The 27,349-nt window shown below is 38.5% G+C and overlaps 1 protein-coding gene across 2 annotated transcripts in view; it reads right to left on the reverse strand.

The window, feature by feature from the left end:
* Positions 1-1,391: 1,391 nt before the first annotated feature.
* The window catches only part of slc4a4a (solute carrier family 4 member 4a), a 67,722-nt gene continuing 41,764 nt past the window's right edge, over positions 1,392-27,349 (reverse strand). The window contains exons 16-27 of one of the 2 annotated variants that reach the window (XM_078251406.1): positions 26,086-26,156; positions 22,311-22,496; positions 22,080-22,193; positions 19,425-19,586; positions 17,089-17,267; positions 15,446-15,518; positions 14,108-14,176; positions 13,724-13,897; positions 12,203-12,364; positions 9,981-10,074; positions 8,746-8,825; positions 3,979-4,067 (exon numbers count right to left, since the gene is read on the reverse strand). In XM_078251406.1, the coding sequence (XP_078107532.1) occupies positions 8,782-8,825; positions 9,981-10,074; positions 12,203-12,364; positions 13,724-13,897; positions 14,108-14,176; positions 15,446-15,518; positions 17,089-17,267; positions 19,425-19,586; positions 22,080-22,193; positions 22,311-22,496; positions 26,086-26,156 (1,328 nt within the window). In that variant the 3' untranslated portion in view covers positions 3,979-4,067; positions 8,746-8,781. Of the gene's footprint in view, positions 4,068-8,745; positions 8,826-9,980; positions 10,075-12,202; positions 12,365-13,723; positions 13,898-14,107; positions 14,177-15,445; positions 15,519-17,088; positions 17,268-19,424; positions 19,587-22,079; positions 22,194-22,310; positions 22,497-26,085; positions 26,157-27,349 lie in introns of both variants that reach the window. The other variant, XM_078251405.1, reaches the window with a different exon arrangement.

The following is a 27,349-nucleotide window of genomic DNA, read 5'->3' on the forward strand; positions in this document are numbered from 1 at the left end:
ACACACACACACACACACAGACAATCTCTCCTCCACAGCTCTTGTTAGCCCTCTAGTGGAAACAAGAGGGCTTTTTTTGTTTTACGTTTATCTGTGTGAATGTTATTCTGTATTTAGTTAAATCATTTTGGATGAAGTAGTAAGTCATTTTGTAATTTGCTGATGTGTGTTTATCTGCTAATTAACTGGAATGCTCCTGATTACTATTACTTTTTATGATTATTTTATGATGTACTATACTATGACTTTTTTAATGATCTTTTATGAAATACTATACTATGACTTTTTTATGACATACTATAGGCTACTATGACTTTTTTATGATTTTTTATTAAATACTATATTCATTTTTTTCAATGACATTTTTATTACATACTATAACTTTTTATGACATTTTTATGACAAAATATATCATGACATTTTTATGACACACCATACTATGACTTTTTGCCCTTTTAATGACATACTATGACTTTTTATGACAAAACCTCATTTCTTTCTTTAAACGTGCAAATGACCAACTTCAGTTGTTTTGATCTCCTGACTTGAAGCCCGATGAAGACCTGCGAAGTTCAGGAGAACCGTCTTTTTGATGACTCCTGTTCCTATATGTTGTAATGCACCTGGACTGACACCAGAGAGCACTACTCAATCAGTAATCATAAAACTCGGACAAGGAGGGGTTTAGGTAGTACAGTATTGTTGCTTTAATTTACAGATGATGTACTTTAATGTGCAGAAAGAGATCTCACGATGAAGGGTAAATAAGTTTAAACTAATTTGACTGATTGAACCTGAAACTAAAAGCCTGTTCAGTATGAACAATACAAGGCCTTGTTTTTTTTGTGGAAATTTAGCTTGATTCCATACTATGTACTAACTGTTACATTATTTACAATAAACGTCTATTCATGGTATGGTATTTTTGCAGATACCCTTCAGAAGTTTGAACGAACAGGAAATAATAAAATAAAAGTGCAGTCAGATGGACGATGATCGCATCATGATTTTGTAAAACTGCCAGCGATTAAACTCAAATTTCCTCTATTTCCTTTAGTGTCAATCAGCAGCACACTCACACTGACATATTTGAGTTGACCTAATTTTGAAACTTTGTCAGTAAGAACCCACAAAATACTCAAAACCAGTATTGTAGTATGCCGCAAAATTTCCTGAAGCCTAAGTTGATTTCGCCAAATATCTTGTTTTGTCTAATAAACAGGCTTGCTGGCTGAAAAATTACTTTATTAAAATAGTAGATTGACTAATCGTTTCAGCTCTATATGGCATATCAATTTATCATACTGCAACAAAATATCTAGCAGTTTATATGACTTACTGTACATGGTGACATTCAAATTTAAAGTATCATTCAAAAAAGCAGCACACCCTCACTGTTTGACAATTCTGTTTATTTTCGATATACATTTCATTTGAAAAATATAAATTCTAAAATAATTCATTTCACCGGTTTCTAAAAAGTTAATCAAAGCAAACGTATCAGTATTTATTCCGTATGCTAAAATTAACATCAAGTTTTTCATTTGACGTAGACATAGTGACCCAGTACACTTTAAACTAACAACTCCCCACATATATGTCTCAGACATTAAGTCACAATTGTTCCCCCTTGCTGCTGTTGACTAAAAACACTGATGTGGAGTATAAATTACGTTGTTATTTTGGCTGATGAATTGAAACAAACCCAACACAATGAACCGTGATGGTACAAAGTCACTTGTTACATTTTGGTTTGAGCCGACGTGCCTTTTATGTATGTACATGATTTACAGAGCAGGAAGGCGGCTCATTAATCACACAGTTACATTTTCTGTTTATAGTGGTAATGAAGACAGAGCGGACTTCCATATAAGAGTTAAACATCCAAGTGAGAATGTGCTTCAGGGAGTCCTTTAGAGATAAAGTGGGGATACTGTAATGATGAACAGTGCTTTAGTAGATCGTACTGGCCAAAAAAAGGTCATGTCGTCAGATCTGAGAGGGTTTGATTCTTTCTGGATGGGACTGTGGACTCACTGGGCACTCTGTAGGAATACAGTGAATAGTTTGTGCATCATTTTAACAGATTGAGATTAAGTTCTAAAAACAGCTGTGGTATGTTTGGAGTCTTTCTTAACAGAACGCTCACATGCCAAATGTGCACTGAGAGTTTCTGTTCACTGTACTCATCCCTTGTCTCCATACTGGCCAACAATACCTTTCTGATGCAACTACACTGTCAAAACATGGGAGATAAAATGTACAATCCTGTGCAAAAGTGTATTTTAAAGCAAGAACCAATTGCAGTTGTTTTGCTTATCTCTTCAAGCACATAGTTTAAAGGAGAATAAAACTATGTAAAAAACACTGTAAGCAGGTTTACCATTCTTAAGTACCACAGGGACTTGAAATAGAAATACGATGATGGAAACACGTACTATAGCTTGGAAAATGAACTACTACAGCGTTCGCCAATATAGTAGCAAAGTGAGAAAACAACTGTCCAATAGGAGCTAGGGTTAGCTGCAAACTTCAGGCTTGCAGGAGACAACTAACCTCATTGTATCTGTATGTGTGAATATAACCTAACTATGGATTTCTCTATGGTTTCTCCCCTGTATCTCAGTTTAGTTGCTCTACCTTCGTAGATGATGTCACCATAGACATATATACATAATGCGGCGTCTATGTATATATGTCTATGGATGTCACAGCCTGTACAGGAAGAATGATAACAGCAACCAATAAACTCCCTTAATGTACATACAGTACTGCATGTGAGTACAGTATTGAGATACTTGAAAAAATTCAAACCCATCCTTTAATATGTTAAATAAAAAAAGAAATGTGTGATCCCATTTTCAGATCAGATAATTCCAACAGCATCCGAGACAAAAATAAATAAACTTGCTGCATGGAGTTTACATGGATATGATTCCCTCGTCACATTGTTACAATAATAAATCAGTCTGGATCCATCTCTTATAAGCCACTTCGGTAAAGTAGTTTGTGCAGCACAAGCGATTATATGATATGCATTCCTAGTTAGAGTTTACGTTTGGCTGAGGACAATCGGATGATTACGTTTTCTACCCACAAAGAAAGAATGAAGTGAAGGTCATAAGAAAAAGTTACTGACATACACACAAAACGATCATTAAAAGAGAAGAAAAACAAAAAGATTGAACTTAAAAGAGTAACAAAAGCTTTGAAGTGAACACTTGAAAGATTCAGAACATTAGAAAGAGAAGGTGAAGCAATCAAAACTGCATCAAAAAGTGAAAATAAAAATATTTACCTGACCTGCACATACACATTGTTAATCAACTGTTAATTAACTTCAAATAATCTCTATTTGCACATATTTCCTTCACAAGCTATAATACAGTGAATCTTCTGAATCATTTCATATCTACAAAAGGACAGAGAAAATATCAAAACTTCATGCTGCGTCAAAAAATTTGTTCATAGTAAGCTTTTAATCTAAAACAAGAGGTAGAACTATAAAAAAAAAAATTCTGCCACAGAAAAATGTTATTAAATCAATTTATATAAAAATTCAGACACATATATATATATATATATATATATATATATATATATATATATATATATAAAAAGAGCGAGGAGGGCATTTCATGCGTGGTCAGAGAGAGCTGCAGGATTTACTGTTGATATGTGGGAAGAGTTGCATAGAAGGACAGTAAGGAGTGACATTTATCAGTTTACTGTGGAGCTGTGAGGAAAACACCAAGAGAAGATAGTGAGGAAAGAAATGGTTTTAAAATGACTTCATTAGTAAAAGAAAGTTGTTGTTTTTTTTTAAAGTGTGTCGTCTTAAGACCATGCACCACATACTTAGAGCAAAGTGCTGAAATCATTGTTTTTAAAGGAAAGTAAAAGTTATCTTGCGGGTGCTGCAGGAGTTGCCTGTCAGGAGTCGCGGTGGTTGGGTGCTCTACAGAGACGTTTCAGATCCTCTGCTCTTCCAGTAGAATGTATTGTCATCGTCTGGGTCCATGTCTATTGTAATCTGAGGCACAGACTTCAGCGGACTCATCTCATGGCTGAAACACAAATACATTTCATTGTTAGGACACATGCTGGGATGTAATGTTAAAGACGTAGTTTGACATTTTGGGAAATAACTTATTCGCTCCCCTGGGCAAGATATATATGAAAAGATCATGAGATAGATACTCTTGTGTTTTTACACTAAATGTGTAGCTGGAACCAGCAAAAAATCGTTATATTTCATTTCATCGTTTGTTTAATCAGTACAAAAAAACGGAAGTTTGAAAACGGCAATTCATAGTTTTACAAGTGGTTATGTGCCAGACTGTGACCAGTTGCCAGTTAGCGGAGACTACAGAAAGTCACTGGTCCCAGGCCAAGAAATAGTCGGGTCCATAACTCCCCGTAAAACCACAACATGTTGTCACACTTCAGTTTTTGCTCAGGCTATACCTGTCATTGTAAAAAGCTACACAAACAAGATACGTGTTATTTAATGCCAGGCTAGCTGTCGCTGCCTGTCTTTGTGCTACAAGCTATTTACTGTACAGACATGAGAGGGGTTAAGGGCTAAACTGAAAAAGGACGGATTTCCTCAATGCCATGGACAAACATCTTTTTGACAATTTTTTTGATCAAAGAGTCCAACTGGAAACGTCAAAATAGTTTAAATTTAGACTTTAAGACATAAATTATTTATTCTGTTTTATATATAGTCATGGAGCTCTATTTATTACCCTGTTTTTATCTGTGTTGTTTTTCAAAAGGAGCCATGCTCGTAATTTCGTGACAATAAAAGGAATCTTGAATTATTTAAGACTTTACATTAACTCATTCTCCTCGCCAAACTGGTGCAAAATCTCAAATTTCTATAAAGAAACAAATCCAGCTTCCCTTTAACTTGTAGGAAAAGTATAGCCAAGGCAGTCTTTTTATCAGTCCTAGATTACAATATGGTGGTATAATATACAGATATGATGCTGCTTCCACTCTAAAACCCTGAAACTTTTTATCTTTCTGCCCTCAGATCCATTACCGGAGATCTCTATGACACTCATCATTGCATTCTGTATAACAAAGTCGAGGTGTGATTAACACCTGTATTTTTGGCCATGTAGTGTCTGAAATAATATTTTGATATATTGATGCTTTACAACAGTGTGTTTTAGTCTCCCAAGGCAGAAATACAATCAGCGATCATGGTTTTATGGTTCCTGATGTCATCTGACTCAAAGCAATTTGGTTTGGGGACAGGATTAGTTTTGTGTGTGTGTGTGTGTGTGTGTGTGTGTGTGTGTGTGTGTGTGTGTGTGTGTGTGTGTGTGTGTGTGTGTGTGTGTGTGTGTGTGTGTGTGTGTGTGTGTGTGTGATGTCTTAACAGACCTGAAACGCACCAAAGTTTTTAAAGTAGCATGAGAATTTTTTTTTTTTGATTGCATTGCTCTCAATGTACTTCACAGAAATAGACATAACAGTTAAGAACAAGGACAACAAAGCTGGACAAATAAAAGGTAGAATAGACAGGACCAGGGATTTAAATTGACACCCGCCAACCTGCCAAAGGCAACTTTGCCAGGTAACATTTTAAAGTTACTAGCCAATTTGGCCGGTGATGAATGAAGCAAAACATCTGTTTGAATTAGCCGACTGCAGAAATGATGCGACAAGTCAGTGTTTCCAGATTGGCCTGTTTTCTGCCAAAACATTTGGGCAGTTTTGTGTGTCGTTGGCTTGGAAATGTAATCTTTATCTGGCAATAGGGCTGCACAATATGAGGAAAATATGCAATATGTGATATCGTTGTTGAATATCACGATAACAATATTACTTGCGATAAATAAACCGATATTAAAGTATACTCAGTTCTGCATTTCTGCTGCTTTCAGTATTCTAAAATACAACAAACTGCTTGTTAATTTTGAAACAAACGAAAGGAAATAATTTCTAACATTCTTTTAGTGAACAAATTGAACATCGAATTAAACATAAAAGGCAGAACAAAAAAAAAACGACAGTAACATTTTAAAAAGCAGTTTTCTACTGCTATGTTCTTTCAACTAACACAAAAAAAATCTCTGAGTGTCTATCGCGTTATTTCGCAGCCTTTCGCGATACGTATATTGCGCCAGTTGATATCGCGATGACGATAAAAAAATGATATATTGTGCAGCTCTATCTGGCAACACGGCTTGTAGCACTAATCCTACATTTCCCATGAACACTAAGTTGTGACGCGTCAGACAACCGTCAGCTACGTGCCTAGCGTGCGTGGTATTGATTACGAGCTACGCTGAAACGGAGAGGACGAACGGAACGGAGCCAAACAAACCAGAGGAGCTGAAATTAAGACATAAAGTTAGTTAGGAAAGAAAAAAAAACGTGGCTAGTGGAAAATCTGATTGTCTGGTAACTTTAAAAATCTACTAGCCGTGTTGGCTAGTGATCAAAAAAGTTCATTTAAAGCCCTGGACAGGACTATTATTAAGTATGTGAATAAAAAGGTGTTTTTATATTTTTAAAAAAAGCACCAATGTCAAAACAACATAAATAAAATGTCTATATACAAGTCAAGTGTTTCCATAAATTGTGAACAAACTATTAACTATTCCAATCAGAGTTTTCCTTTCATTTTATCTGCAATTCCTTCCAGGTGATGGGATTAAGGGGTTAAAGGGTTTCTTTGTCAGCATGTAGCCAATTAGCTTTTTATTTACTTATCAATGTTTGACACGAAGAGAATAAAATTGTATAAAAAAAGATTATGTTCACATAGACTGCAATTCTGTCAGTAGAATATGTTTTTAGTTACCAGCCATTTGAACAAAAGCAAACCGTCAGTCTGATCTCTACAGCTGAAGACCAATTAGAAAGAAAACAAATCTTGTAAGTCGATTTGTCGGCATCACAGATGTGCTGTGATCACAGCTGCTATTTCACACATTATCCCAAACACTAATCCCCTTTCATCAGCACTGGTACAACAGTTGGAGAGCAGATGGGGTAATACAGGACCATACCAGTGGAGGTCGTGGGCATGACGGAGAAACATAATCTCGTCTTGAGCATTATAATCATTGCTCTAAATGTTTGCCCAAAAAACAAGGCTTGTTCTGCCACTTTAAGACTGATTGTCTTCTGTCATTTCACACATTGTGCTTCTCTCATGAAGCACACTGACAACGTTTACATGCACATAATATTCCGTTTTTTGCCCTTATTCCGAAAAAGACGATATTCCGACTAAGCTATTGACATGGCTAATGAACGTGAATATTCCACTAATATTCCTGTTGGCGTAGTGATGTGTGCACATATCCAAAAACCTGTTGATATCCAAGTCTTTGATAATGTTTAAAAGTAGCTGTGTTTCTCCTTTTTATCGGGTCTGCTGCCTTGCAAACTGTTGGCTGGTTGGTTTGTGTACAGCAACCATAGCAAAGCACAGAGCTGACCGTAAACTGTAAACAGAGGCCGTAAACTGGGCGTTAACTGCGGTAAAAACCCAGATTGAGACGCATATTCCGAATGCGCTCTATACATGTCCAAAGAATGCCTCTAAAACACGAATAATACCGGAGTATCCCACGTCTTAATTGGAAAATGCTACAGTATACTTATTCGGAAAAAGGCCTTATTCGTAATATCCAACCGGAATATTATGTTTACATGACCTGTATCAAATTCGGAATATTGTCATATTTGGAATAATTGTGGAATATTGGTGTGCATGTAAATGTACTCAATGTGTATTTATCACACACCTACTCTCGCCTCGTTCTAGTAACGACAAGGTCAGTTCTGACTGACATAGACTGGGCTCATTTAAGACCATTGTTACTTTTCTGAAATGTTTGTCCGATCTCCAATCTTAAGCACCAGATGATGAGTTTCAGAAGAAGTTCGCTAAAAAGCCAAATAAAAAGGCAAAACAAAACAAAAGTAAAAAGAATATATATAAATGTCCATTACAAATTCATTAGTCTCGCATTGCCAGACCTTCCTCCACAGCGCGGCAAAGGAGGGTCTGGCTAGTCCACACAGCATTCCGGGATGGGAGAAAAACGTGCTCTGGTTTATTGGCATTTCTTTAAACCAATCACAATCATCTTGGGCAGTGCTAAGTGCCGGACACAGGTACGGTGCCTCTGCAAAATAGCCTCGGGAAGGAACTTGTTTTGGTGGAACACGTGCAGGTAGGGGGGGCAAGCTCTGGAATTAAATGGCTGTCGAGTGTGTGATGAGAATTTTACTTCAAAATTGATAAAAAAAATTTCCCAGATCGACCGGAGTTTAGAATGCCAACACAAAGAAAGCGAAAGGTCAGGGACATCCGGACGAAAATAAGGGACATCCAGCGGCATGGGAACAATCCCGGAAATTAAACGTTGTTGATATAGACTACAGACTCATTAATTTAGGCAAAGCTGTCCTGGACTCAGAAATAGTCTTGTGGATCAAGTTAAACCTGGCTTCAAGAAACAGAAGCAAATAATAGTGGCCAAAAGAAATCTAGCTAGCCACTGAAAAAATACACTACAGCCATAGGTAAAGTAATTAGCTTGGCTGACCTTTAAAGTTCAGACTAGCATTTATACGTATGTTAGCTAGTTAGCTCGCCTTCTGACCTTTCGCAACCTTTGATGCCTCAGTCATCAGTGCCAGTTATATTTAGTTTTGTTCCCCCTCTAGCATTTAATTCGGCCTGTTAGGTAAGCTACACACTCATCTCACCTGGACAAGCAGTTGGCCTGGTAGTAGCGAAGCTGCTCAGCACGATGTGTGTCGTTCAAGGAATGATGGGGATTTATCTCCTGTGGAAAAAATAGATAAAAACAGCCATTATTGTGCTTGTAGCCCAGCTAACATGTTTGGTCTTCTCTGACACGTTTTAAAGTTGTTTTTTTTCTTTTTCGGATGAGCAACTAATAGAGTCTGCAGGTTTTCAGTCCAATCAAAACACAACAGCAGCTGATATCAGTTTGAGAGGAGAGGAGTAACCAGCCAGTGAAATCAGCTGCTACAATGGTGTGTATGGATTGACAACCTGCACACTCATGTACAGAATATATTAAAGCATCTACTTAAAGTCAATATGTTTAGTTTTTAAACAATACCTCCTACATTTAGTACAAAAGTAAATGATGAATAAGTAGCGTTATTTAAGGAATGCTCCACCGAAACCCTACAGTTTGCAGTTTGCAGTTAATGTTTGTTGCTTCTAACTAGATAGTGTAACTGTATAAAACAAAAGAAACAGCATTCCATGCTAGGGATACAGAAACTTTATTTAGACATGTTTTAGCAAAAATACACTGTCACTATTGTACTCCACTGTACTTTTTGGTGATGTATTCCTATAAGCCAACCGTTTACCTGACCATATGGTTAGTGCTACCTACTGGTAGTAGATGATACTACATAAGCAAGTGAGTTGATTTAATGTAGTACATGGGAATTTGTTCAAATGTTCCTTAAACTACATAATTACAGTACAAAAGTTAGATGTAGGTGTGCTAATCGTCAGTGATACAAGCTCTTTTACATAAAGCTAAAATAACAAGTTTGAAGCAAATGCCAAGTCGAAAATTCAACAAAACCCTTGAAAAAGATCCAATAAATCAACAATGAAGATGTAGGTTGAAATTGTAAACTGAAGAAAAAAAAGGGTTAGTTCCAGCAAGCAAGAATTAAAAAGGGACAAGACAAATAAAATCATGGCATCACAATCCAAGAAGAAAAAAAAAGTTTAAAAAAGGAGAAGAAAGTGAGTTAATTTCATGCATGTTCTGGAACAAGAGACAGGACTGTGGTAAAGGATAAAGCAAGAGAAAGGCAAAGAAGGAACGTTAATATCGTGCAACGAGTAAAAGACAAACGTCGACTGTTCGGAGACACTGAACAAAGAAGCAGGATCAAGAGGAAGAAGTATTTTCCTCCAGTGCTGCAAGTAGCTTGGGTCTACTCACTGTCAGAGGCCTTATCACCTAAGAAAGGCTCCTGCTCCATTATGTCCATGGGGATTTTAATGCTGGGAACTTTCTCATTGTAAGGATAGTCAGACTGTTGGAGAGAGGAAACACATCCTGAGACGAGCCTTCTGGGGGTGTCGGGGAGTTAGCATTAACGCACACATTCATATTACTAAACCTGTGATGACCTGCATTCTCTAATGCAATACAATTACAAACTATTGGTTACAAAACGGCTGGTGGTAATGCATCTTGAATCTCTGGGTCTATTTTATAATTTCTGGTTACCCTAGTTGCCAAAGTTGTTTATTACTTGAAACTTAATAACAATTTAACCAATTGATGTCAAGCTTTAGTACAGATTGGCTTGGGAGAGGAGTTACTTTAACTACTGCGGACTGTACGGAATATATATATATATATATATATAAAAACTGACCATTTTACAAATGCATCACTCACAGGGCTGTCAATGATTTCTGTTAAGCAGAAAAACACATCCAGCTATTCTAAAGATGTGCTAAATTATCCATTGAGAATTTGAACCAGGTAATTTATAGGATTTAATCTATAAGTAATTTAATTCCTTTAAATGGTTATTTGATAGTTTCAAGATTTTGGCGAGTAATATCATCATCTAAACAAATTCTGACCACTGATCTGTCTGGCTTCCAGCTAGAGGTCTTCATTTGATCTGGAATGGATCCATTAAAAAAACAAATCTCCTCAAATGCGATGTCCATGATTAAGTTAAATAAAATAAAAAAACAGACCTGATCCAAAAATGCAGTGGAACCAAAGGAAAAACAAACAAACAATTTCCCAATCTAATTTGGACCTTGGTGCCGGGTCGGATGTCTGTTACTAGGAACTGAGTGGACGCAATCACTTAAAAAGGTCAAAATTCTAACACTAAAAGAGTGAGGACTATCTTCCAATTTGAGTATAATTATCCTAAAGACATCTGAACCTTAAAAAAATAAGAAATGCAAAAATATAAAACACACTCATACAACAGCCTTGTGCTCCCTGTCAGTCAAAAAAACATGTACTAGAAACTGAAAGAAGCTCTACTGAAAATCAGTCAAATCTTATTTCCAGTGGCCAAAACACAAACCCAAATCTGCGGGATGTTTATTGTTTCCACCGAGGAGATAAATTATCACTTAAAATGAGACAGTGGCACTTGCACCTTGTATCTATAATATCTAAGGATATATATAAGGAATTCTAGCATATGATGCATTGTCAAACCTTCAGTGATTAGGGAAACTACTTAAACCAACTGAAAATGAGGTAAAGACAACTCCGCAACTTAAAGCTACAGACACACTGACCAGATGGCCGACCCTCGGCAGAAAAGGCAGTTGGACTGATCAGTGTCCCCGAGTTGGTCAAAAAAGTGCCTCGAAACACACCGAAGAGACAAGACGTAATACATATAACAGCAGGCAGCGCTAATCTGTATTGTCGCCCAAAAATGAAAACCGGCAGCTGATTGGACGAACGCGCCACATGGGTCTGGTTTCTCCGGAAATTCAAAGCCAGACTGTCATGACGGCTTGTTCAGAATACAATCTCATATTTTACTAAAATAGTTCACCAAAACGTGTTTCTGAAAACATTTTAAGTGAGAAATAGGCCATGCAGTTGCTGAATCTGTCTTCATTTCAGATCGACAACGGTCAGTTTAAAAGATTTTCGTCAGATTTTGAAAGACTCTAGTCACGCTCATTCCGCTCCCCGTTTCCGGGTTAGTACTCTACCAATCAGATGGGTCATTTGAGTCCGACTGCCGGCAGTGCCCGCCCCGCCGATTATACATGTCAAATCGCCCAAAATGAAGGCCGATGGCCCCTTGGATGGATGACGGCAAGGAACACACCGAACAGACTCGAATCACTGACCTCGCCAGACTGTCCAACGGCCGATTATCGGGTTGGTGTGTCAGCACCTTTAGTAAGCAAACTGACATCTGTAAACCTGGATATTTGCTTAACCAGTGGGTAAACACTTAAATGGGTACATGCTGCTGCAAAGGAAGAGACAACTGGGAATTGGGAGCAGGGCTGGAGGTTGTGGGTGAGGTTCAGTCTTGGGGACGGGCTGTCATGTAAACAAGAAACTGGAGAAAAATAAGGCATTTGCTTGTTTGTTTGCAAAGATACTTGCTTGTTGCATAGTGTATTGTGTTGAAACTGTAAATTAAAAAACCTTACGTCTTCAGCATCGCTGTCTACGCTGCCTTGTTTTTTCTTTTTCTTCTTCTCGTCCTCTTTCTTCTTCTTGTCCTTCTCTGGGATGATGTCGTCCAGGAAGCTGAGATCATGCTGGGAGAACATGTAGTCCATCACTTTTCTGACGGCCACTAGAGCGAGGATCTAAACGCAGAAGAACAAGAGGATTAGAGTGGACTGGGAGGTCATTTGTTGAATTAATGATCAGTCTGGTCTATGAAGTAGTATGTTGGGAGAGTGGTGGCCTAGAGGTTAAAGAAGCGAGCGTGTGACCGTCACCGGTTCAATCCAAAATCCGACAAAAATCTGGGTGGGCAAAGTGAAAGAGCGGCGCTTGTCCTTCCCTCATTACCACCACTGAGGTGCCCTTGAGCAAGGCCCTTAACCCCAACCGGTCCAGTGGAGCTGCTCAGTGGCCAGCAGATCAGACTGTGGTTGTACTGGGCAGCTTCCTGGTATGAATGTGTGAATGTGACAGTTGTTCTCAATCGACTTATCTGGATAAATAAAGGTAAAAAAAAAAAATTGAGTTTAAATAACAGTATATTGTATTTTTTTTTTTTACTTCACAGTAAATATGCAACATTTTATATATAAATATAAAAATGAGCTGATGTTGCAGTAAAAAGCTAGGTTAATAAACTTTGATACTTAAAAAACATTATTTTAAACGTGCAACGGAGCAAAAGCCAATATCAAACTGAGTATTGGTAGTTCTAAACTCGTAATTATCATTTAAATTCAAGAAAAATGGTATTGAAAATGGCAAATATACTAAATGTACTTTGCAACACCATTTTTAAAAGTTAGACTATTTTGATATTTTTAAGTAAATTAAATGAGTGATAAACGATGCACATCTTAATATCATATCTGATAAATAATAATATTTATACACTGGTAACCTTTTAAATCCACGAAACAATGCGAGTTACAGTTTGCAAGAAATCCTTTAACAGTCACTTCCTGCCTTAGAACAGAACAATAACTATAACTCAAAGTACAGTTACAAGTGCAATAAAGTCTTGGGGGCTGTGTTAGTGACCCTGAACAGTAATTATGTAAAAACACCATGACAAACGGCGCTGGTTTATCACTGATATAAACAACCCTCTAACACGTGAATTAAGCATATCATTTGTACACAGTGTAATTCAGTGTAGCCATAATTCAGTCTGATCATGTCAAGCTGACTCGACTGAGCTGCTTTTATCTCTGACCACTCCATTTTTACACTCATCCTTTAAAATGACAAGTTCAATGAATATAAGCCTTATTCTTGAACATTCATTTGTGACAGGTATCTCTCATTATTCTTTCCATTTCACAGACTAAACTTATCAAATAATCAACAAGGAGAATAACTATAGTTGTATGGTCAAAGATACTGAAATACTGGTAACCTTTTATTAGTATCAAGATGATTAAACATAAACATTATTGGTCATTTGTACACAAGTCTTTCAAATATTAATTTTTAATTCAGAATCTTAATACTCTTACCATGACAGGGAATACAATGGCGGCCACAGTGGACTTAAGGACCCAGAGCAGAGCCAAGCAAAGGATCTGAATGAAGGTGAAGAGGTGGACCTTCCTGAGGGGAACGTGTCGCAGGTAAATCAAGTCCGGCTGATGCTTTGCTGGCATCAGAAGCAGTTTGAGACGATCCATGAACTGCAGATAGATAGAGGTGCAAGTACACATGACAGGATGCACTGCATGAATGAATACTGTATATCAGATTAATAAAAAAGGTTTAAATACTACTAACATGAAATGTGTGCAAGGATAAGTGTTTGTTTGTCCAGATTAGTTTCCATTGCTCAACACTACAATCTACACATTTTATTTTATGATGACAAAAGAAATCTATGTAACATTTACCTGCACTCCATTGAGAGAGGCCACCCCCATGTATAGGAAGACTCCATACAGCACAGGCATGGGGATAAACTAGGTCAAATAGAGAAGGAAGGAAAAAAAGCTAATTATTTTAATGTGGACAAAAACACAAATCAGACATTCCAGCTCATTGTTCAAGTACAAGCTGCTTCAAGGACATGTATTTATATCAGCATTTCCATCTTAATATAACCTTTGTAACCCAAACTGGAAGTAGTTAGACTTTAATAATATGATTAAGTGGGGTGAAGGCGCTTGTTGCTAGCCTTAGTGAGGGAACTATTTTGATCAGCTAAAAACATTGGTATTATAAAAACATTAAAGACATGTTGACATATTATAGAACCATTTGTCACATACAGGTTTTGTCAATTTCGGCAGTTGTTCAATAAACATTTTCCTTTGAATATTGCCTCAACACTGAACACAACCACTCATAATTTTTCTTACTAACATTTTTAAATTTATGAACCAAACGGGTCTCTCAGTAGCAGGAGATGAAGGTTAATGAGTCTGCGATAATCCCACATTTTACACTGTCTCACTGGAAGTTAATGTATACTCAGAGCTTGTGCTCCACTGACCGCTGACCTCAGCATATACAACCCAGTGTTGGCATATATAGTCTGCAGCGTTTAGTGTAGCGGTTTGTGGACAGACCAATACAGAAATGACAGCTTATATGTCTTATTATGTATGTATTATTCAGAGAGTACGTCAAAAAGAACCCAAAAATTAAATGTAGTTGTCAATTAAGAAAACACTTATTTCCTTGTTTTTTTTCTTTAAAGATTTGTTTGGGCATTTCAGGCATTAATGGAAAGGACAGCCAGATATGAAAGGGGAGAGAGGGGGAAGACATGCAGGAAAATCGTCCAGGTCGGACTCGAACCCTGGACCTTCTGAGTCGAGGCATACACCTCTATATATGTGCGCCTGCTCTAGCACCTGAGCTAACCTGGCCACTTACTACTTTATTTTGACCCATTTTTTATTTAATTTATGTTCTCTTCATAATATAAACACTAGTGCTTTGTTATGTTGTACAACCACTTTTACCAGATCAACCTGTTTTTGTCCATCAGTGTTAAGCTATTTCTGTTAATGCATGTTGTGGTTGATGTATATTCAAACTCTTAAAAGAACCTGACAGTTTGCAATTGATATAATTTAAAGCACTAAAAGTCAGTCTTTAATGAATCTGTAAGTTAGCAGAGTGTGGCCATATTCATTGTTTTGGCATTTGTTTCCAACTTCTGCCACAGTAATTTTAAGAATTTAAAGATTGAACTTGAGACACTAAATGACTTGATTAATTACCTTTAAAATAGGAGCCATGAATACAGACAGTCCTGTCAGGATGAACACCAACACACCAGTGACCCTCTGCTCTCTGCAAAAAAACAAAAAAAAGAGAGAGGGGGAAAAAATAGTTATTACAATGTCTGCTTGTATAATTTCTTGATTTGAACATGTTTGCCTCTTTTTCCTACAATAAATAAGTCAGAGAAAAGCCTGAACAATGATGTTGATTACTTGAGAATATCAATCATTTCCCAAAGCTCGTTCAGTTTTGGCCAAAACAAAGGCAACCCCAACATTTGTAGTAAGTTCAAAGTTGGAGTAGATGTTCCAAGAGTTTGTTAGTTCAGCTTACAGCTGACACATCAGGAGGCTCTGGAAGACATCACCAAACAGACAAGAAAGCTAACAAAAAACAGGAATCACAAAGTGTCTTAACCATCTATTAATGAACACAAAAGGCACATGTACAAAAACATGTTTTAATATTGTCAATGCAAATTAACTGGAGTACATGGAGTGACTCATGGACAGCAGAGAGAATCTTTCTCTTAAAAACTCAAAGGGGGCGCCTGGATAGCTCAGTTGGTAGAGCAGGTGCCCATATATAGAGGTTTACTCCTCGACGCAGCGGGTCTGGGTTCAACTTCGACTTGCAGCCCTTTGCTGCATGTCATTCCCCTCTCTCTCTCTCCCTTCATGTCTTCAGCTGTCCTATCAAAATAAAGGTCCAAAAATGCCCAAAAAATAATCTTAATCTTTTTAAAAATAATAAAAAAGAAGTGTGTTTTTTTTTTTTCTCCACTACAGCCATCAGCCTATTACACTACAGTGCATTACCTCTAACAAAAAGAGTTATTTCATGTTTTTGGTCCACGTCTGTGTGTTAGTTAACAGGACACACATTTTAGTGAAATTTGTTGCAGAACAATTTGGCCATTTATAAAAACAGTTTGTGTTTTGGCTGATAACTATGTTTTTGTAAAAGTTTTTTTTAATTCCCTGGATTGTTTGGTTCAAAGCTAGGGATGTAACGATGAATCATGAATCGGCTAAAAATCTATTTAAATGTGTAACGATTACAACTTGTTGATATAAAAAAAATGAATCGCCCTGCAATATTCATTTCATTCTGTTAAAAGAAATTGTGAGAAAATCGTATCATGAACTTAAAAATGTGAATCGTATCGAATCGTGAGTTGAGTGTATCGTTACATGCCTATTCAAAGCTAATCTTTCAGTATATACCACACACATTTCCACCATTTCCACAATCCTCCTACAACTATTTGTCCCAAAGGTTATCCATGTGTGTGTTTGATGTTATTCTGCTTTCTATTAGCATTGTTTGCCAAATTAAATTGTCATTTGTCAACTGCAAACAAAATGTAGATGTTGGGTGCATACAACTTCTGAGCAATTCTGTAAAATCTGTTGGGATCTCACCTACAGATGGTGCTATAGCAACAGGGTAAATGTAATTTACTATTACTCAGTTGTCATGAACGTGACTCCACTGTCCCTTACATTTCATCCTTGTATAACACTCTAATATTCCCAGACAGGATTTTGGTATTCTATAAAAAAAATTAGAGCTGTCATCAGCATGATTGTTGTTGTCTGAGTGTTTCGAATTGGATAACATATTGTACCAGTCTTACCTCACACCCAGGAACTTCGGCTGCTCTCCAGGAGCCGATGTTTCGGTTTCCATCTTCAGACTGTCGATGTGAGCGATGGAGATAACTGTGGCAGCCACATACCACGGCAGACCCATGAAGGAGCAAATAATCAGCAGAACGGCCACCCAGAACAGATCCAGATGGTAACCTGCCCCTTTCTGGTACAGACAACAAACACAAAGTCAAAGGTCATGTATGTGCATGATCAAGCATGGAAAATAGGCTTGTTTGAGATGAGCCAGACCCACGCAGACCTCGCTGTCTTGCTGAGTGCATTGCATCATGGTTAGTAATGTCCAACTTGCCCTGGAGGCTCTACTGCGTGGGACATGGAAATCCTGCACAACAAAAATGTGCGCAGCTTTGAGAGCTAGGCGCAACAGTTTCTCTCCACGAGCTGCAGAAGCGAAATACTTGAAGGGAAACAACTTGCCAGTAGATCAAGCTGAGCGCTTGGACTTAAAGAACAATTCCGGCGCAAAACAAACCTAGGGGTTATTAACAGATGTGTACCCACTCTGTCGCTCTCTGGGACATGTTTTCATGCTAATCAAATGAGTTTTTAGCTTGAAAGATGCTAGCGCGGACCGCCGATTAGCTTATAATGCTAGTATTTGGGGCACAGGGAACGTAAAAACAAAATCGCTATTTATACCACTAAAAAGGCTCAAAATATCACCAAACTTCAACGGTAGTATATTGAGGGTCCCTAAATGTTAACCGAAGCATTGAGAACTTTGTAAGTGTACAGACAGTTTATTGAACGAAGCACTGCGGGAGCTCCGTGAAAGGGCTACGAGAGAGAGAGAGAGCTACCGGTAGTCAATGCTGCAACACAGCCTCGTACTTCGGGAAACTGGTGGTGTACCTGCAGACATTGTGAAGCTATGGCCACCGAACAGGAGTGTCTGTATTGCAAGGAGTGCGACCTGTTGCGTAGCGATGCCCAAGAGAAGTAGTGTTTTGTACAGTCTGAAGATTTCCCCTTTCTGATAAACAGGGCTGTACTTGAAACTTTTTCGGCAACCCAGACCAGAGGGACCAGATGGACAGTTATCCACTGAGTAAGTACACTAGACAAGTTATGCAGAGTGTGATTATTTCAGATATATTGAGCAAATTGCTTTTGATTTAGTCATGACTGGTTTCCAAGATGGCGGCGGCATATAAACATGAACGCGATTGTCTTTATAATCTATCTTTTCAATAAACTGTCTGTACACTTACAAAGTTCTCAATGCTTCGGTTAACATTTAGGGACCCTCATTATGCTACCGTTGAAGTGTGGTGATATTTTGAGCCTTTTTAGTGGTATAAATAGCGATTTGTTTTTACGTTCCCTGTGCCCCGAATACTAGCATTGTAAACTAATCGGCGGTCCGCGCTAGCGTCTTTCAAGCTAAAAACTCATTTGATTAGCATGAAAACATGTCCCAGAGAGCCACAGAGTGGGTACACATCTGTTAATAACCCCTAGGTTCGTTTTGCGCCGGGAATTGTCCTTTAAGCAGTAACACATTAGTCTGGCTCAACGCATGTACAAGCCTAGTATGTAGAGCACGGCTGCAGACACAGGCAAACATAAAACCCAACAAACAGCTCTTATATGGTTTTATAGTACAATATGCTGAATAACAAAACAGCAGAAGAGCAATTTTTGTTCTCTTCTGCCACAAAGATATACCAGTTATCTTTAAAGGGACGAGTCGCTGAAATCAAAGAAAACATTTCTCAACTCCAGCAGTGACTCTTGAACTTGCTTTTTGAACCAAACTGTGTTCAGTCACTGCCATGAAACATCTCTCACTCCCACGAGAAGAATGAAAACAATATTTAACTACAGTGTGAAGGTAGCGAGTGTCCTGTACAAACTGCAGTAGGTTGTGGGAAACACATGAAAATCCATACTTCACATAAGTCAAGTTAAACAAACAAAAAGAAAAAGACTCTTTTACTGCTTTTACTACTTTTTTTTTTGTTGCTGAAATTCTAATTTAAACACAAAATACAGATTCAAGCATTTCACAGCAATTTATCATGCAAGTTATGCTGCAAACTCATATGCTGCACTAAATGTTAGTCATGTTCTTAAAAACAGCCAATTGTTGCAATACAAATCATCCCATCTGTAGTACAAGAACTCAACAAAAATGACTCCCAACCTTCCGCTGCCTCACTCGTATACAGAACACTAACTTTCTGTATTGTATTATATTAAGGAATGACATTTAGTATTTCTGATACTTTCATCTCCTGGGTCACAAATTACCACCTGGCTTAAAATACACACTTTGTTTGTAAGGTTTCTTCTTTACCTTCAGTTTGTGCTCCTTCCTGTTGACGATCACAGCAGTAATCTGTTGGTCCATAAAGACTAGTATGGTAACCAGCAGGGCAGGAAGAGCCGACACCAGGTAAACCCACCAGGGGTTTCCTCCAAACGGGGGCACAAACCAGCCCCGGTTAGGACTTGTTGGCTGTGAAGGAGGAAGACAGAAGCTTCAATACGTCAACTTGACATTTGTGACCTAAACACAGACAGATATTGTTGTCTTTTACTGTTTCCGTTAGCCCATAAACTATAAATCACTTTACATTTCTGATGATTATTTACCAAACCCATTAGATTGATTTACCTTGCAGTTTTTTGTCCAAAGGGACTTAAAACTTCTCCCTTCACAGAGCACTTTTGGGGTTCAGTGTCTTGCTCAAAGTAGTCTTAATCAACCGAAGTACATTTCCAGGATTAAGCCTGACATGATGTCAGGTTTGCCCCTCACCTTCCGCTCTCTGTGTGTTGCCATTCTCAAAGTCCCTTCGCTGAAAATGGCAAGTTTTCAAGAAGATTTGGATTGTGCAATAAGGCAGGCCTGTTTGGTTCCATCAGGAATGATTGTAAATATTTACAAAGAATATGTTTACGGCATTTACTATCTAACTGGGATGTTTTGGGACCGATGGGTGGGGATTGCTATGGACACGGCAATACACTGGTAAGAGCAAATGACGTTAAACCATGTATTCAGCTAATTTAAATAGCTCACGTTACTGTATTGTGTGAACAGTTAACTTTATTTAATATTATATGTGGCGTTTTCTTTTGTGGGATGCAAATGTTTTACCGAAACAAGTTCCTTCCTGAGACCATTTTGCAGAAGCACCGTCGCTGCGTCCGGAACTTAGCGTCACCCAAAATGGTTGTGATTAGTTGGCCGATTTTCACGTCATCGGCCATGACCGGAGACCTGCCGGTCAGTCTGACATATGCCGATTTTATGCCGGTCAAATGCACTCAGGCGCCGCATGGTTTACATCGCGCAACAGCAACACCACACGTGCACATGCAGGGTTTCCGTTATATGCATGTAGCAGCGGCGCACTGCCGCTCAATCAGCTGTTTATGAAATGTCATACAGTCGTAATTATACACGGCTCGAACAGTCAGCCGCTCTCTCTCTCTCTCTCTCTCTCTCTCTCCCCTCTGAGGCCGCACTCACGCCGTGGGTCCCGTGAAATATGACAACTACAGTTTATCGGAAAATAGCGTTGGGCACACTGACTTTGATGAATTTACTGTTTATCAGACCCCAGATGAGACAAGAAGCTAACGTTAGCAAACGCTGTGGTCCCTCTGCCTCTGTCGCCCCACTGGCCACTGTAGGAAATTTTTTAAAAAAAAGAGACGCTGTATTCCTCCGACAAGCTGTATTAACGTTACTGTTTAAAATGCTTTCCAGGTTAGTGGGGATGCATACCGCTCAAAACCAACATTAAAAACGTAGTAATCTTTAAAGAGTTTAGTTTTGTTGTTAAACTGTGTGTAAAATGAGCGGTGACGTTAAATCATCTGTTTCAGGTAATGGCACTCTAGGGTACCGTCTATTTGCTGGATTGTTCCGAAGTAACCATCGGTAGCTAACGTTAGCAGATAAGCCCGTTGACAGCAACGGTAGTGTTCACATTACTGCACGCTGTTTTCAGGTAACGTTACCATGGACGTTCAAACAGGCCTATGTGTGTGTGTTTTGAGAAATATCTTTATACTGCATTAAGGCTATATTTATTTTATTTTTATTTGTTTATATATTATTGTATTGCCATTACCTGTTTCCCCTGTTTTCATACATACAGAAGTTTAGTTTGCTAAATATATCAAATTTCTTTAGTTGGATACTGGATGTGAAAAGAAGGAAATGGTTCTTCTATAACATTGCACTTTAGATGTGTGTGAATTTCCCACACCAGGAGAAATTTATATAGTTGTTTTTTATAGCGAACGATTATCTATTTAAAAAACGTTCTATGTTCTATGCAAAATGTAACATTTTCTATTAAAGAAAAGATAGAAAATAAATATTTGTGTGTGCTGTAAAGTGGTTAGAAAAAATCGGTATTGCTGGCCTAACTCAAAGAAAATCGGAAATCGGAAACGGCCTAGCAAGTTGTAATCGGTGCATCTCTAGTTTAAAGAAATGCTAACAACCCTGAGCGTTTTTTTCTTTTATCCTAGAAAGAATGTGTGTTGTAGCCAGACCTTACTCCACAGCGGTGTGGAGACAGGTATGGCAATGTGAGACTATGCTCAAGGTAAATTTCAACATGCAGACAGGAGGAGCCGGAAATCAAACCACCACAACCATACTTTTAATTGCCATCTTCTCTACCACCTAAGCTCTGTTGCTTCCTGCCTTTACAACAGACAATGTTTTTTAGTTAATTTCACTGTGATGTGGAAATCAAGTTATACTGTAGCAATTTAAAACATGCTTTACAGATGTAAGCCATCACAGAAAACAATTAGTTTTATGTTTTGTCTAAGTTGTGTTTTGTCACATAGTACTATAAATGCAAGATTTATAGTACCACTATAATACAATAATCTACTGGAACCTTATTATGTTCTATGAAGCAATACAGTGAAACCAAATGCACTTGATTTGTGCATTCAGCATGAACAGGGAGGGACTCACCTTGAATTCACTTGGCACAATAAGTTTAGGAGTATCGACTCCTACGAGCATATCGACTCCACAGAAGATGAAGATGGCCAGGATGATGGCAAAGTCACTGATGAGTTTTCTCACCTGGGTAAGAGGTAACACAAACACTTGACAAATCTGTTCTCTGTAACCTGCTGTTCAAACAGGTTGCACATATAATGCATTCCTTTGGATTAAATTAGCTTAGTGTGGCTGACTCACAGTAGTGGGGAAGAATGGGCTGGTCTTGAACTTCTTTAGACACATGGAGCAAGTGTAAGTGCCAAAGAACAGGATGAAGGACATGAGGGTGATGTCTGGGACAAACTCACAGGCCTTGCCCACCAGCTCTCCGTTGTATTTTAAGCACTCTGTCTTTGAGAGGGACGACCATGTGGCATTCATTGGCTGTACAAAGGAAACAAAGAACATTATGATTATATAAGAAACAATTAGTCATTCAAATGAGCATCCCGCCAAAGCTGTGACAGATACTGAGGCTGAGAAGAGCTGAGTGTTTACTCCAAAATACTAAAGGTCTGTGACAGTTATCGGAGAGAAAAACCAGCCAACTTAGTGTCACAATAACCTCAAACTGGAAACAAGTGCTATCAGACTGTTCTATTTTCCTTGTAAAATTGTTGAACTGACAAACACAACACAACTTTCCTCTACAATTGTCTCTTTATCTCCCGGTTGGTATGTGCTTTGTGACCCAATTCCAAGAAGGCTGTTCAAGATTGTCAAAGAATTCCAGCGGCATTCAGACCAAAGTCCTTCAGTTTAAACAGTGCTTGAAGTTAGGGATGTTAATGATTAATTAACCGTTTAACCGTTAACCGACAATAAGAATTTTGACCGATGAATACAATTAGTTAAACCAGGGGTCTTCAACGTTTTTTAAGCCAAGGAGCCCTTATTGAGAGAGAGACAGAGCATGTACCCCCTACTACATATTTTATGAAATTAAGTTGCATTTTTAGTGCATAGAAAACTAAGCTATAAAAATAATAGTTTTTATGATTTTATAAATCATGTTTTAATGTTAAACATACTGTACATGTGACAGTGAATCCTTTGGGATTAACTGTATCTGGGATGGCTACCTTAGTGACTACCTTACCTAAAGGCTGGTAAGCCTATCATTAATGTGCTTTTGTTTTTGTGTTCAAAAGTAGTGAAGAAACTCCCTTCATTAATTCTGCCAGATGATGGTCTAGTACTGAAACTATTAATACTGAAAACTGCCTACTATTCAATTTATTTTTGTGTGACAGTGTGGAAGAGTTTCTTTGCAACTTTTGACTTACTTAACCCCCTCCGACACACGTCTCACGTTAAAGATGTGCAAAGTATTTTTCTGTACTGTAAACATTTTTGGTGGACCCCCTGCAGTAACTCTGAGGACCCCCTAGGGGCCCCGGACCCCCTTTTGAAGATCTCTGAGTTAAAGAGTTGAAAAAACTATATTATTAAAACAAAAATAAAATAGTAATTAAAAAACTTTTTTTTAGCATTGTAAAAATAAATAGGCTATACCAGGGGTCACCAACCTTTTTAAAACTGAGAGCTACTTCATGGGTACTGAGTCATACGAAGGGCTACCAGTTCGATACACTCTAAAAAATAACAAATTTGCTCAGTTTGCCTTTAGTTATATATGATTATTAATGATTAATGATAGTCATATATGTGAAGACACTGATCACGTTAATGATTTCTCACAATAATTATCAACAATGACTTAACAAGGTGGGAAACAGATAATATCAATATTCAATTTTCATTTTTAGAACAGGCCTGAGGGCTACTCATGTGGTCCTTGGGGGCTACCTGGTGCCCATGGGCACTGTGTTGGTGACCCCTGGGCTATACAATCTATTTATTTACTACTAGTTAACTTGATATTGCTAACTTTGAACTAGAAAGTTGCGTTTTAAGCTATTTTTTCTGCTAAGTTTGTGGCTCTCTGCTGGACAGCGCTCACAGCTGAAAGCTACGTGACACATGCCACTATGTCAGGGCTTCTCGAAGTCCGGACCAAGGTCCGCATCCGGACACAGCCCATACCTCATGTTATAAAACACAACACCTTTAACGTTTTCTATTTTTAAATAGATTTTCTATTGTTCAATAAATTCTTTGTGACATTGAATATTCAGTAGTGGTTTAATGGACCAAAGTTGATCCGTAATCCGTACAGATCCCCCACACCATAATGGCGAGCCTGGGGTCCGTTTCAGAAAGCAGGTTTAGTGAAAACTCTTGAGTTCGTTAACCCTGAGATGAGGGGAAACTCTGGGTATTCTGTTTCAGAAAGGGAGGTTAATCAAACCTGAGAGATAGGGGTTACTCCAGCCCATTTCAGAAAAAGAGGTAACATAACCTCAGAGTCAGTTACTATGGTAACTGAGCCTGTGAACCTAGCCTGGTCGGGAGCAGGTTTTCTTCAATAAACCTTGTGTTTCTCTCAGTTTCCTCCCTCTGACACAACACTCTTTCATTTCCTCATTCATTCATTCATTCATTCATTCATTCATTCATTCATTCAGTCTGTATCAGGCACATTTTAGCGCAGTTTGTTATCTGCATGAATGAAAAAACAGGGTTGGTTTAGGGCAGTTTTCTCTAGTAAAGCCACTGTATAGCAAAGCGCCGTCAGAAGTACGTGACTCGCTCTGAAACATTTTTTAAACATTTTTGTAGTGTTCCCTGGACACAAACTACTAAGAGCCATTAAAAAGGAGTTCCACAGTATTGCAGATGAATGATGTAAACACTTTGAAATAAAAGATTATGAATTATAATGCTGTTAATGATGGTGCTGCAGCCTCAGAATGGGATTAGTAGGCCTAGTATGTTTTCACCCGCAGGATTGCACGTAAATGAAATAGATTATAGGTTCAATACCATTTCACCAGTAATATTACACTTATAATTAAATATGATATTAATACACTATATTGGAACTTACGCATTTACTCTTGCAGCAATTTTCTCCCACGCAAATTCTCTCTCTTTTGCAGCAGCCTCTGTGTTGCTTTATTAATGAAAAAGATGTTCAAACTCGCTGTATGTGCGCACGAGTATTTCGACCGACCCGATGTTTGTGGTTGTTGCTAGGGCTGGGCGATATGGAGAAAATCAAATATCACGATATTTCTGACCAAACATCTCAATTTTGATATTGCAACGATATTGTAAGGTTGACAATTGGTGCTTTCACATCATATCTTCCACATATAGATTTTAGATAAATAACCATCATAATGTGGATATAATGACTAAGTGGTTAAAGGCAAATAATAGAACAGCTAGAACAGTCTGGTAAATTCAGAAAATGTCACCACTTTACTGTAATGCAGCCTTTGAAACCAGGAAAAGACTCAACTTACCATGTAACGATATAACAATTCTTCAAAATCTAAAACGATATCTAGTCTCATATCACGATATCGATATAATATTGAAATATTGCCCAGCCCTAGTTGTTGCCATGTTGAATCGTAGTATCATGGCTCCATTCATGCTGCCTTTTTATAGTGGTGGTGCACTTGTTTACTCTGAGTGAACCTACTCTGAGTTGATTGAATCAACTCAAATCAGCTGTTCTGGAACCAAAAACTCAGGGTTTCCCATCTCAGGGTAAATCAACTCAGAGTTCAGGGTTAGACTCAGAGTTTGTTAAACCTCCTTCCTGAAACGGGCCTCTGGTGACAGACTGACAAGCTGGAGGTTGTAGGGACGGGTTTGGGAGGGGAGAGGGAGGTAGGGACAGGTTTTTATTTTGTGTGGTGTGTAAAATGTTCTAAATAAATAAATGTAAATAGGATGAAATAGGTTGCTACTGAAAAAAGGTACCCCTGGGTACTGGTACCGAATTCCAGGTACCAGTACCGGTATCGGTATAAAAATTGACCAGTTAACTGATAATGATCAGTTAACAAGGTTTGGCTATCATCAAATGAGGACAACAATAAAAACATGGAACACTTACCAGATCAGTGTTGTTCCAATACCAGACTGAAGTACCCTCTAAAGGATCCCCAATGATGTCTGTATTGTTCTCTGCAAAAACACAACAAAACTTTAGTTTTTAACACTACACAACAACGAAACAAGTTTCTAAAGCAACAAGACTTTGTCTAGAACCATTTTATAATAGCCCCATACGTCTATATAGACACTGTTGAATAGATGGCCATTTTATAACTGACACCAGCCACCCTCCTGAGGAAACCCATTTTGGCCGCTTGTACCCTGGATCTCGTTCGGACACAGCTCTCGCTTTGGTCATACAGAGATTGGATGGCCCTGAGAAGGGACCCCCTCACCCCACACTCCCGCAGCACCTCCGACATTATCTCCCGGGGGACCCAGTCATACGCCTTTCCAGGACCACAAAACACATGTAGACCGGATGGGCATACTCCCAGGCTCCCTCCAGGATCCTTGCGATCCCAGCACCTTGGAGTAGACTTTACCAGGGAGGCTGAGAAGTGTGATACCCCTGTAATTGGCACACACCCTCTGGTCCCCCTTTTTGAACTGGGGAACCACCCCCCGGTCTGCCACTCCTTAGGCACTGTCCCAGACTTCCATGCAATGTTGAAGAGGCTTGCCATCCAAGACAGCATTTCTGGACGGATCTCATCAATCCCTGGGGCTTTGCCACTGTGGAGTTGTTTGACTACCTCAGCGACTTCTACCAGGGAAATTGACGACAATCCCCCATCATCCTCCAGCTCTGCCTCTAACATAGAAGGCGTATTAGTTGCATAGCGCAAGCTTGGCTATGATGCCAGCCAGGAGTTTCCCTGAATTACTGTATGTGTTACACCAGCCGGTTTTTCGTCAAAAGTAAGTAATCTGTTGTTTCCCCCTCCCTGGTATGCACTGTAGTCTATGTGGAGCGGCAGGAGAAATAGCATATTTCCGTGGGTGTCAGATATTTTTCAAAGCAGCAGGGGATTACCAGTAATTCAGGGCTGCCCCCCTCTTCATCTCCCGTCCTCCATTAGAAAATAAAATTAAGAGGCATACTGTGTCGTATTCAAAAAGATCAACAGCATCTGTTCACTTTTTCACAACAAAACCAAAAAGCTTTGTAATTATCACACCATAGAAATATTTGTTCATTTGAGCCACAATAAAACACAACTAAATCTCACCAGCCCATGAAGCTGTAATTGTTCCTCACAACCAAACGTTTCATAAAAAATGGCAAATCTATTAAACAATTACACCATTTCAAACTTATT

The sequence above is a fragment of the Sander vitreus genome, chromosome 5 (assembly GCF_031162955.1).
Source record: "Sander vitreus isolate 19-12246 chromosome 5, sanVit1, whole genome shotgun sequence".
In the NCBI taxonomy this organism is placed as follows: domain Eukaryota; kingdom Metazoa; phylum Chordata; class Actinopteri; order Perciformes; family Percidae; genus Sander; species Sander vitreus.